General features: G+C 60.9%; 1 protein-coding gene across 2 annotated transcripts in view; it reads left to right on the top strand.

The window, feature by feature from the left end:
- Positions 1–12,614, top strand: part of PTK7 (protein tyrosine kinase 7 (inactive)) — a 108,195-nt gene that overhangs the window by 80,410 nt on the left and 15,171 nt on the right. For both annotated transcript variants that reach the window (XM_030558148.1, XM_030558147.1), the window contains exons 2-5: positions 4,997–5,290; positions 8,687–8,789; positions 9,149–9,339; positions 10,501–10,651. In XM_030558148.1, the coding sequence (XP_030414008.1) occupies positions 4,997–5,290; positions 8,687–8,789; positions 9,149–9,339; positions 10,501–10,651 (739 nt within the window). The remainder of the gene's footprint in view (positions 1–4,996; positions 5,291–8,686; positions 8,790–9,148; positions 9,340–10,500; positions 10,652–12,614) is intronic.

Raw genomic sequence — 12,614 nt, 5'->3', positions numbered from 1 at the left:
TTTACCAGTCTGGGGGATCACGGGGGGAGGGGAGATGCTGGAGCGGAAAGCCCAGGAACAGAGCCTGTAACAGACTTGTCTGCTCCTGAAATGTAACCTGTGAAATCTGGAAACTTGGCAAGCAGGTTAGCGCGTGCCAGGGTGTTTGGAGCTTCCCAGCGCCCTGTGCGTGGCACGGAGAGGATGGCCTTCTCCTTGGCCTAGTTGCTGTTGTCCTGATTGCCGTTCTGGGCACAGGGCTGCTCCCACGTAGGGCTGAGAAAACAACGGGTGCTGGTTTCAGTGTGGGCTTTTTCTGGAAGTTGAGGCTCTGAGGATTCGAGCTGGAGATTGAGGTGCACATTTGTAACAGGGAGGGGAGTTAATCACTGGACCAGCCTCCGTAGTGAATTCTCCACCGGTGGGAGTTGTTGAATCCAGACTCGAGCTCCAGCAGAAGCAATGGGCTCTGTGAAGGAATCAGTAGGTGAGTTTCTGTGGCCTGTTAGGCCGGAGGCCAGCCCGAGTCCCTTTTGGCCTTGAAGTCGGACTCCCCTGGAGCCCGAGCGCTGCTGGCTGTTGCACTGGCTAGCAGTGCCAGGCTGAACGCTGTTGGCTCCGTGAGCTGGATTCAGAGCCCTTGGTTCATTCCGCAGAAAATGAGCCCCGGGAGGCAATTCAGCGGGTTCTCGGACAAGAGCTCCATCACTCCGAGGTTGAGGAGGAAGCTGCTTGCTGGAAAATTGCCAAGCAGAACACTTCAGAGTCCCCTGGAAGGGCCTGAACTCTTCGACAAGCTCCTCGGGAGACCGGATTGGATGTCCGCACCTTTCGGGGCCTTTGAACACCCTCCCCAACACAACTAGCCTGTGTCACGGAGTCACCGGGCGATGCTCTGGAACTGCTTCCCACCAAGCCAGTCAGGACTTTGGGGAGCCTCCTCTCCCTTGGAGCAGACTTGTTCAGGGCAAGAAGCTCACACGGCTTCACCTCCTGGGTCTCTCCTTGGAGCATTCAGCATCCTCTGCCCCTCCGTGCGCTTCCCACAGCGAGCCCACCCCAGTGGGGTCCTGGGGAAGCAACAAGGTCCTGCACCCCCACTTCGCAGTCAGACGTGACTCTCAGCCAGCCAGTAAAACAGGGGTTTATTCGATGACAGGAACAGGGTCTAAAACAGAGCTTGTAGATACAGCGAACCGGACCCCTCGGCCTGGTCTATTCTGGGGGGCAGTGAGCCAGACCCCCTACGTCTGCACTTCACTCCTCATCCCCAGCCAGCTCCAGACTAACAACCCCCCAGCCCCTCCTCTCTGCTCAGCTCCTTTCCCGGGCCAGGAGGTCACCTGATCTCTTTGTCTCCAACACCTTCAGCTGGCACCTTTGCAGAGAAGGGGCCCAGGCCATCAGCTGCTAGGAGACAGAGTGCCAGGCATTTAGGTGCCCTGTCCCTTTGCTCTTCAGCAATCACATGCCCTTATCCCACCACCTAGATACTTAAGAACTGCATAGGGGACACTCAGGCACCAACACAGTATTCAGAGGAAACATCAAGAACATTCCCAGTTCGTCACAGCCTGTTCCCCCGCTTTCCCTCCCCCGGGTTCCCATCTTGTTCCTGTGGCCCGGCAGGCGTCAGCCAAGCCTGTCAGCACCTGTGCAGTCCTTGGGGCCAGCAGCTATGGCTCCCGTGGGGCAGTCAAGCTACAGAGGCGGCCGTGGGCCCTTAGTTTCTTTGTCTGGGTTTCAGCGGCTGGAAAGGAGAGTTCCAGCCTCGGAGACCAGCCAGCTCTGGGTTAGGAGCAGCAGCCCAGACGGAGAAGCTGCTTGGACTGGCCTGGCAATGACCTTTGATGGTGGAGGAGAAGCTATCGGCTACCCGGCTGGGCATGCGCCGCCCTTCTGGTGCGCAGACCGGCTAGTCCTGGGCTTCGGGATGCTACGTGCCTCTCTCCTGCAAACTCCCTCTGGGCCCAGCTCTGGAGAGACTATGCCAGGGCCCTGACTGCTGCTCTCACAGGCCCTTGTATTGACCAGATCAGTGGGCTTCCTTCAAAAGGGCTTTGTTTGCTAAATTGTCTTCCCCTTCCCCACCCAATCCCTGCCTTTGGAAAGGGCTCCGGGTGGGGGAGGTGTTGCAGGAGAGTTCCTGGTAGGGACAGTCCCGGGATCCCACTTGGGGCAGGGCTCCAGACAGAGCTTTGCAGAGGGGGCCATAGTGGGTTCGAAGTCGAGATGCCTTCGGGGGAGTTTCAGGCTTCAGGGATTCTGACCCTCCACTCGATGTGGCTCGGAGCTGGGTGTTCCTTTGTGACTCTCAGCAGCCCAGCCCAGCTCCCCCTGAGAGAGGGGAGTGTTTCCAGCTGGCCTGGCACCCCGGTGTGTGCGGTTCATGGGCGTACGCTGGAGGACGGCCTGGGGCTGAGCTGCGGGGAGGGTTTGGGCTCCAGACGATCCCTCTGGGGCTTCAGATGAAGAAAATCAAAACTGCTCTAAGTCCCAATTCCGAAGGAAATGGAAACTGGGCGTCTCGTCATCAGACAGTGGTTAACCCTTGATGGGCTGGACTAGATCACGGTGCAGTGGTCCCTGGGGCACATGGACGTCTGTAGCGTTGGGTACTGAAAGCATGTGGCTGGCCCGGGTGTGGGTGTGGATCTCACTTTGCACCGGGCTGCCTGTCCCCGGGGTTCCCATCACAGCAGTTCCCAGCACCGGAGCGTTGCGGGATCAGAGACCTGGGGTGCCTGTAGGGTTAAAAGCGCAGCCCTGTTCAACCTCCGTGTTCCACTAGGCCCTGGGTGTTCGTGTCCTTCTGGCCATGAGGGTCCCTGCGGTCAGGCCTGAGCTTGCTGCCTGTCAGCAGAGGTGTATGCGCCCTGCAGTGTGTTCCCCAGCCTCCGGCGCTGTGTGTCCTGCAGAGCTGGACCCTGACGGGGAAGAGCAGTGAGCTGTGTCCTGGCGCTGCCTAAGCCTGATTTTCACTCTGGCATTCTCTTCTCTGGGCTGGAAGGGCATGTTCTGGCCTGGCCCGAGCTAGCGCGGGGGCCCCTGCTGTCGACAGGGCAGCTTGCAGCTTACGCCCGAGCATCCAGGCGAGGGGGTGCCTGCGAATGTGGCCTGGAGCTGTGGGGAGCCCCTGGCCTGGAGTGGGAGCACCCGCTCCCTGTCCTGCTGCCCCTCAAGCGTGGCAGCCCTCTCCAGGGCGCTGTGGGTCAGAGTGCTCTGAAGCAGGGTTTGTAGTGAAAGAAGCAGGCTGTGTTCCCAGGGTCTGTCATGCACAGGCCCTGGCCTTCTCCTGGGTGCAGCCATTTCACTGTCGCCTGCTTTCATTGCTGTCTGGGCAAGGCCTCTACTCGCCCCCTCGCCCCTGGGATGGGCAGGGACAAGGGTGGGGCACAAGGGAAAGGGCTCGAGCCCCCTCCCCCCACATGCGCACACACACCGACCTGGTCTACACTTCAAACATACATTGCCCCAGTTATGTCACCCGGTGTGTGCAAGGCGCTGTGACTTTGCGGGGTGCAATCCAGAGCGGGGAGAGGCTGTCACCCACCTGCCCTGGTCACACCCTGGGTGTCTGTGTACAGCTACAAAGCTCCAGCAGCTCTGACCCCAAACACCAGCTGCACTCTGGCTCCTGCCAGCCTGGGTTACTGCTCCCAGGGCGACCCCAGCCCACTCCCAGATGCCCCCCAAATACGTGTGTTCTGTGTGTCCATTCCTCTCCTGGACAGCCCAGCTGTGTTGGGTCTGTTGCCCCTCTCAGGGGATCAGTGCACAGCAGTCTGTACCTCAGCTGGAATTACCTGCCCAGTTCACAACACGAATTGACGAATAAAACAAGTGTATTTAATTGCAAGGTGAGAGCTGTTCAGGGGGTACAAGGAAAGAGGCACTAAAGTCAGAAATGGTTCCAAGAGCAATAAAGATAAATCGCTTCCTGAGGCTGAACTTCCCAAGCTGGGCCTGGCTCGAGCTGAAGTCCCTGAGCACGTGTCCAGTAATGCTGCTGACCAAACCCTCTGGCCAGGGTCTGCCCCCAAAGCCCCATGGCCGTTTCTTTCCTGGTCTTAGGTGAACAGGAGAGAGATGAGTGGGGAGAGAAAAGTGGGGGGGGTGTTGCCTCCTCACTTTTAGAGTTCAGCCCCCCTTTGAAATGCATTGTCTTGAGGGTGACCCCTCGATAAAGGTCTTTCCCCCTGAGAGCCAGGAGACAAGGAAGTGGGGGTGGGGGTAGGGGTTCCATGCTGCTGTTTGCTAAGGTCAGATCCGTTTGTTCCCGCCCCACCCGTGCCCCAGAATGGCCCCTTGGTAGGCGATGGCCCAGCAGCAGTGATGGCGGCAGCCTGGCTGGGGCGACAACTTGTCTTTGGGGAGTGGATCTAGCCCCTCCCCAGACTTGCCTGGCAAACGCCCTTCAGTCATGAGTTCAGCTAATGCTCAGAGCTTTACACAATGTTCCGCCAGCCCTGTCCCCGGGACATTCTTGCCCAGCGAGGTATTAGCTCCCCCAGCGTATTTGTACAAAGATGGTTGCAGTGGTGTGCGGGTGTGACGGCAGGGGGGCGTCCTGTCACCGAGGGGCACTGGAGCCCCACGCACGCGCACTGACCGGGTCGACACTTGAATTCACATCGCCCGAGCTAGGTGTGAAAAGTTCTGCTGACCTAGACCCTGGTGTGGATGCAGGTAGGACAGCGGCAGAATTCTCCCACCAAATGCTATCTCTGTCTCAACTGCAGCCGCAGACAAACCCCTTCCATGGAAATGTCTATGCTATGGCTCTGCAGCACCGGAGCTGGGCTGCCCCCAACCCAGGCATGGCCTGCAGCTCCCCAGGGCCTGCTGGAGCCCGGTTCACGCTGTCTTCCCCTGCCTGAGAGCTGAGAGTCTGACCCCTTCCCCCATACGCTTCCAGCAGGGGGCTGCTCTTGCCCCATTTGATGTCTGAGCTGAACCCCTTCCCCCGGGTACCCCCTGGCCCCACAGGTGACCTCCTTTCCTGCCTTCCTTTCAGCTGTGGGCACTCGGGCGCGGATCCTTTTCACCAAGGAGCCGTCCTCTCAGGACGCCTTGCACGGCCGCAGCGCCATCCTGCGCTGTGAGGTGGAGGAGCCGAGCGGCGTGGAGTTCGAGTGGCTGCACGATGGGCTTTCCGTCCAGGACACCGAGCGCCGCTTCCAGGAGGGCAGCAACCTGCAGTTCACTGCTGTGGATCGGCAGCAGGACGCCGGGAGCTTCCAGTGCGTGGCCAGGAGCACGGTCACGGGAGAGGAGGCCCGAACGGCGAATGCATCTTTCAACATCAAGTGTGAGTACGAGAGCAGGGCCAGCGAGCCTGCCCCAAGCCTCTCCTCCTGACCCAGACCCCAGGGTGGGCACATGGCAGCGGGTACAGCCCTCCCTCCTGCTGCCTTTTCCTTGCCAGGGCATCCCCTCAGCTGGTGTCCACTTTCCCATAGAGTCCGCTACCGGCCTGGCTCCTTCCTTCGATGTATGCTGTGGAGGGGCACACACCATGGCCTCTGGGCTCCAGGCCTGGCCCAGTCACACAACCGCCCCCCTGCCCCACACAGAAGCACATGGCAGTTCCCACCTAGAAACTGCAGTGACCCAGTGAATCCTCAGGGATGTGGCCAGGGTATGACAGGGTGGGGCAGGGGAGTGGGTGGGGTGGGGATGGCGTGGAGCAGGGGTGTGGAGGAGATGGGGCGGTGGTGGCCAGGGTATGACGGGGTGGAGCAGGGGTGGGGGTGGCCAGGGTATCACGGGGTGTGGCCGGGGTGGAGTAGGTTGGGTGGTGGGGTGAGGGTGGCCGGGGTGGGGCACAGGTGTGGGTTGTGGGTGGCTGGGGGTAGGGGTGGGGCAGAGGTGAGGGTGGCCAGGGTACGATGGGGTCGGGCTGGGGTGTGGATGAGGTGGGGTGGGGGTGGCCAGAGTATGACAGGATATGGATGCGATGGGGTGGAGCGGGGGTGTGGATGAGGTGAGGTGGGGGTGGCCAGATTATGACAGGATGTGGATATGAGGGGGCGGGGTGGGGGTGGCCAGGGTGGGGCAGGGGTGTGGATGGGGTAGGGTAGAGGTAACCAGAATATGACAGGATGTGGCTGCGATGGGGTGGGGTGGGGTGGGGGTGGCCAGGGTGGGGCAGGGATGTGGATGAGGTGGGGTGGGGGTGGCCAGAGTATGACGAGATGTAGATGCGATGGGATGGGGCAAGGGTGGGGGTGGCCAGAGTATGACGAGATGTGGATGTGATGCGGTGGGGTGGGGCGGGGGTGTGGATAGGGTGGGGTGGGATGGGGTGGGGGTAACCAGAGTATGACAGGGTGTGGCTGCGATGGTGTGTGGATGGGGTGGGGTGGGGGTAACCAGAGTATGACAGGGTGTGGCTGCGATGGGGTGGGGCAGGGGTGTGGGTGGGGTGGGGTGGGGGTGGCCAGAGTATGACAGAGTGTGGCTGCGATGGGGTGGGGCAGGGGTGTGGGTGGGGTGGGGGTGACCAGAGTATGACAGGGTGTGGCTGCGATGGGGTGGGGCAGGGGTATGGGTGGGGTGGGGTGGGGGTGGCCAGAGTATGACAGAGTGTGGCTGCGATGGGGTGGGGCAGGGCTGGGGGTGGGGTGGGGGTGACCAGAGTATGACAGGGTGTGGCTGTGATGGGGTGGGGCGGGGGTGTGGTGGGGTGGGATGGGGGGTGGCCAGAGTATGACAGGGTGTGGCTGCGATGGGGTGGGGCAGGGCTGGGGGTGGGGTGGGGGTGACCAGAGTATGACAGGGTGTGGCTGCGATGGGGTGGGGCAGGGGTGTGGGTGGGGTGGGGTGGGGGTGACCAGAGTATGACAGGGTGTGGCTGCGACGGGGTGGGGCAGGGCTGGGGGTGGGGTGGGGGTGACCAGAGTATGACAGGGTGTGGCTGCGATGGGGTGGGGCGGGGGTGTGGTGGGGTGGGATGCGGGTGGCCAGAGTATGACTGGGTGTGGGTGGGGGCCAGGGTGGAGCCATCACGCTGAGCGAGGAGCTGGGCCGCGCACAGAGCGGTTCCTGCAGGACCCAGCAGATGTCCTGTTGGGCCCGTCTAACTCCTCGGGGGGTAAGTGGGAGCAGAGGGACTGACCGGGTTAGGAGGAGGGATTTCTAGCTGGGGGCTGTGCCAGACTGTGGGTGGGAGTGGGTGGGAGCTGCCAAACTGGGCCAAAGCCTAGGCAGGGATCTGTGGTGCCCACCACCCAGGGAATGGGCCGGGAGCTGTGATAGGTCCTTCTCCTGGGAGTTACCCTTCTCCTGCTCTCCGCCTTCCCTCCACCACATTGGGCACAAGCCTTCAGACATGGCTACTGGAAAAGCGACCCCCTGTCATCATGCAAGGCCAGGCCGATGGCGCTGCCCCCAACGCCTGCTCAGTGGGGAGCTGGGCCCCAGTCCGGCAGCACTCCCACGGGGATGCCGGCATGGAGAACTGCGAGCTGGAGTCTGTGCAGCGTCTGGGCTAATCTGATGCTGGCCAGTGGCCCTGAGCGCCCCCAGTCTTAGCCCCACTCCTTTACCTCCAACAGTCTGTCTGTCGTGGGCCACTTGTCTCCATCTTTTGCTGACTCTCCTAACCAGTGTTTGCTCCAGGCTCTGCTGGACTTCTGTCCCCTTGGCTGACGCTGAGCACAGGTCTCAGCCCTTCTCCTGCACGGCACTCCCCTTCAGCACTAGAGAGACGTAACGGCCATGCTGGGTCAGCCCAATGGTCTAGCTGGCCCTTATCGAATTCCTTTATGAACCTAGTTATACTTCTGGCCTTCACAACATCCCCTGGCAGTGAGTTCCACAGGTTGACTGTGCATTGGGTGAAGAACTTCCTTCTGTTTGTTTTAAACCTGCTGCCTGTTAATTTCATTGGTTGACTCCTGGTTCTTGTGTGATGGGACAAGGTAAATGACATGTCCCTAGTCCCTTTCTGCACACTGGTTGTGAGTTTATAGCCCTCTAGCATATCCCCCTTAATCCTCTCTTTTCCAAGCTGAGACAGCCCAGGCTCTTTCATCTCTCCTCAGATGGAAGCTGCTCCATTCCCCTGAAGATTTCTGTTGCCCTTCCCTGCACTGTTTCCAATTCTTCTGGGTCTGTGATGAGCTGGGCGACCCTTGTGGTTTGACTGAGCTCTCTGGGTGCGGCTGACCCTCCTCCATGTTCCCAGTGCGGCCCCCCAGGCCAGGCTTGTGACCTCGGCTTTCATGTCTGCCTGGTTTTGATCTGCTCCGTTGCCTGCTTTAAAGGCCCTTCATGGATCTCTGCAAATGCTCTACTCCCTGCTGCTGCCCCCCCAGTGGCGCAGAGCCCCCGCGTGCTGCAGGCCATGGCTGGAGATGCTCCTGATGTGAGCGCTGGAGGTTGGGGGGGTGTGGAGAGGCCCAAGACCAGCTGGGATCAGCCAAGAACTGCCTGGGGCCAGTGCTGCCCTGCGCTGGCTGAGGGAGCGGAGCAGCTGGACCAAGCCCAGAGCTCCAAGAACCAGCTCGAGTGCTCTGGGGTCCACGAGCAGCCTGGGATGGGTACCTGGGGCAGTGCTGTCGCTGACAGGGGGCAGCAGCAGTGTGGGAGGGCTGGCATGCTCTGAGCTAGTGCCATGGCAGCGGCGGGGTGCAGGCAGGATGGTGTGGGATGTGCACACTGCTCCGAGCAGGGGATGCTGGAACTCCCTTTCCTTCTGCAGGGCTCGAAACGGGTGGCGTTGTCCTGAAGCACCCAGCAAGCATGGCAGAGATCCAGCCCTCTGCCTCCGTGACGCTGCGCTGCCACATTGACGGCCATCCGCGGTAAGGAGCCACTCGCACTTCGCCAGCGTCCGGGCTGGGCTCTGCCTGGCCTTTCACCTGCTCTCTCTCTCTCTCTCTCTGTCTCTCCTGTGAAGATCCACCAAAGCCTAGGGGGAAGGTGAGAGGCAGGAATCACCGCGGGAGCACAGTAAGGGGGGGCCTGGAGCTGCTTGGTGTGCTGACCGGGGTCTGTTTGTCATTGAGACGGCTGCATGTGTCATGGCTTCCCCAGCTGTGTCCCCGTGTGTCCTGTCCAGCCCAGTGGGGCGGAACGAAGGATCAGCCGAGCGGGCCATTTCCCGCATGTGCTCTCAGGCCCGCTGCTGGCCGCCACGCTGACATGCCTGTCTGTCTCCTAGCCCAGCGGGCCAGTGGTTCCGGGATGGCACCCAGCTGCTGGATGACCGTAGCAGCTACTGGATCAGCAGTAAGGAGCGGACGCTAACCCTGAAGAGCGCCAGCCCCGAAGACAACGGCGCCTACTACTGCTGCGCTCGCAACGCCGTGGGCATGGTGTGCAGCAGCGACAACTTCACACTGAATCTCATTGGTGAGGGGCCCCCGCCCAGGCAGCAGGGCCCCGGGAGGGGGCTGCTCAGGCCTGTGCCAACCGCCTTCTCTTTGATGTTGCAGCACATCAGTGAGGCTATGACCTCAGATCTGCCGCAGCTGGGGAAGTGTCAGGCTGGTGTGATTTCCTCCCTCCCCCCAGGAGGGAGGGGAAATGGTCATTCCCAGGGGCCCTGCCTGAGCTAGAGAAAGGAGCAAGCATCACCCCTGCGTGGCCACATTTTAACCCCGCCTCGTCCCCGGGGCAGGCACAGGCAGGGATGGTTGTAACTACCCGCTGCGCAGCCCAGCAGGTAGCTGGTGGGTTGTTAGCCCTGCTCTGCACACAGCGCTTGTATTGGTCAGCGGGGGCCGTTGTACCGCTGTGTTCTACCCATTCAGCCCCAGCACAGCCACAGTTATACCAGGATAAAGGTGCCCAGGACCAGGACAGTGTATTCCCCTTCCACCGGTGCCAGCAGCGTGAAAGCAGCATCCACCCAAGGGTCTGGACTGCTGTGCCCCTCCCAGTCCAGGTGAAGTGACCCGCCTTGTGTGTGCAGACAAGGCCTTAGCCACCCCTCCCATTCCGAGTCTTGGCGGGGCCTGGTGCAGGGGCTGTCGCTGGCAGAGGGCAGCATGCCCAGAAGAGAGGTTGGGTGAAGGTACATTTCTGCCATGTGGGAAGGGAGCAAGCAGCTTGGTGCCAGACCCTGCCATGTCAGACAGGCCCCCTCTCCGTGGCTGCTTGGAAGGCAGGCTGGGCCTTCCCCCGCTCTGCCGGCCCTGCTTGCGGCTGGGCTGGCCTGGGCTGGGCTGTGGCAGCAGACTGACGCTTGTGGCTCTGGCTGTGCTTTCCAGACTGGTCAGCATTCCCAAAGGGGAGCCAGGGGCCAAAACCACCCTGTGAAAGCCAGACGCGAGGACACAGCAGCCTCTCCAGGAGGCAGGGCCTGTGCCAGGACAGGCGTGTAAACACCTGCAGGCACGAGGTTCCTTGTCCTGGCAGGCTCTCTGGATGCTGCAGGCCTGCCCTGTGCTGGATTCTCGCCAGTCCTTGGCCAACCCTCCCTGTGTCTCATGTCTCGTGGGAGATGACCTGGGATTCGGGGGAGAGACGGGACCCCAGCCACCCTAATGTTCCTGCGGTCTCCCCTCCCAGACGAGAGTTTCCCTCGCCCGGTGGTCATCCCGCAGGACCTGATCGTGAGTAAGAACGAAGAGGCCATGTTCCACTGCCAGTTCACGGCAGTGCCTCCTCCCACGCAGGAGTGGGTCTTCGAGGACAGCTCTCCCATCACCAACAGGACACGGTAAGTGTCCCCTGTCCCCCTTGGGAAGCTGCGGTGGGGTGGGGGAAGGAAAGGAAACCCGTCTCCCATTTCATTGCGTGCTCCTGAGACCTGCAAGGCTGGAGGAGCTGTGAGCTCTGCGCGTGTGAGGGGATCAATCCCGCTTCCCGTACCGAGTTCCCTTCCCAGCACCTGTCCAGGGGCCAGGCTCGTTCTGGGTTGGTCCCACTTCCCATGAGGCTCGGTCTCTGCCAGCCACTTGCCAGGGGCTTGGAAGGGGAGCAGCAGTCTGGGGGCTTGTCTTTCGGGTTAAGACGCGGGATGAGGGAAAGCAGTCCGATTTCTGGCTAGCTCACGTCAGGAAGGAATCGGTTGAAGCTGGCTTGACCCAAGCCACTCTTCACCTGCAGTCGGAGTGGCTGCACTGCGCTTTGCACGGCCTTAACGACATCGGTTTAAAAACACCCCTGTAGTTAAACTCCTGCTAACTTGTGGTTAGGCCAGGCCAGGCTAGGCCTCAGGGTGGCTTGTTACTGTCCCTGCCCTGAGAAGCTGAAGTTCACGCCCCCCCCGCAGCCCCTGCAGTGCATGGAATTGGACAAGGAGGTCACCGTGTCGTTAGGGCACCTGCCTTGTGAACCGTGATCCCGCAGTTCCCTCCCTCCCCTGAGCTGGCCCAGGCTGTTGCTGCTGGCCCTTGGCCTGGTTCTCTTCTGTTGTGTGGGTTATGGGGCAGCTGGAGAGCCGGGCAGGGAATCGCCTGGTAGCCTGGGGTATCTCAGCACTTGATGCAGGAGCTGAGGACATGGGCAGCCAGCCCCAGACTGGCTGTGCACAATGGTGTCTGAGCGGACTCGTGCCTGGCCGTTGCTCTGCACCAGGATCCCGAGTGAGGAGCTGAGGGGAGGAGGGAGCCATCTGTAGCACTTGGCAGCAAGCCTGACCCGCCCTCCAAAGCCCAGGAATGGCACTGGAGGGTCTCGAGCACCCTCTGCTGGGCACATGCAGACAGCTCTGTGTGTTTTGGGTCCGCAGGCCGGGGCTGGGGCTGCCTGACCTGCTGAGAATCTCCAGCTGGCAAATTAACACTGTCTGGTGGGTTCTAGGCTCCAGACCAGGCTGTGGTGTGGGCATTGCTGTTAAATTGGGAATCCCGACGTGTGCGGTTGGGAAAAAGCATCTGAGTTTGCAATAGTTTTATTAACACCAGTAGCAAAATCACAAACTCTCCCATCCTGGGGTGGTGGGAATACAGAGTGACTCTCTGAGCGGCCATGTACTCACACCATCCCCCACACGAAAATCTGCAGTCAGTCATTGTCCTCTCCATTACCCTGGTGTCTCCCAGGGCACACAGGCTGGGATAGAGCTTTCCCAGCGTGGGGCGCTGGCGCCCCTGGGCCTAGCGCATATTTAGTAGGGGTTCAGCCCCTTTTCCTTACTTCTGCCCCCCACTAACGTGGGGGTGCCCATCTCCCATAACTTCATGGCATATACATTAGTGACCGTGGCCTTGTGGTGGTGGGACATCTGCTGATGTTCCTGCCCCGAGGAGCAGTAAAGCTGCTATCAGCTGGTATCCTGTGGTTACTGATCAGCATTTCAGTCCAGCTCCCGATCCGGGCTTGCTCCTGGCCAACTGCTTATGCGAGGGCCTTTTCAGCCCTAGCTTCTGTGAGTTCAGGTGTTGTTGCCCTAGCCTTGAGGCTTGTAGGCGCATTGCATTGCTGCCGTTAGCGGATACCTGTGCCTCAACTAGCAGATACCTATAGGCTCTGGTGCTCCTAGCTGGCCCCCGTCATGCCAACGGGGTGGCCGAGCCAAAACTGAGCAGAGTTGCCACCCTGTGCACCAGGTCACATCTCCGTGGGCAGGGAGCCAGCCCAGCCCCACCGGAGCGGCTGCCGCGGGGCGAGGTTTTCGTTGGGTTTCGGTTTATTCCCTGTCGTTTCCCATTTGTGCAGAGCTCTGGCTCGATCTCTGC

The sequence above is a fragment of the Gopherus evgoodei genome, chromosome 3, assembly GCF_007399415.2.
Source record: "Gopherus evgoodei ecotype Sinaloan lineage chromosome 3, rGopEvg1_v1.p, whole genome shotgun sequence".
NCBI classification, from domain to species: domain Eukaryota; kingdom Metazoa; phylum Chordata; order Testudines; family Testudinidae; genus Gopherus; species Gopherus evgoodei.
The sequence above is the reverse complement of the archived record's forward strand: the minus strand, read 5'-3'. Positions and strand labels throughout refer to the sequence as shown.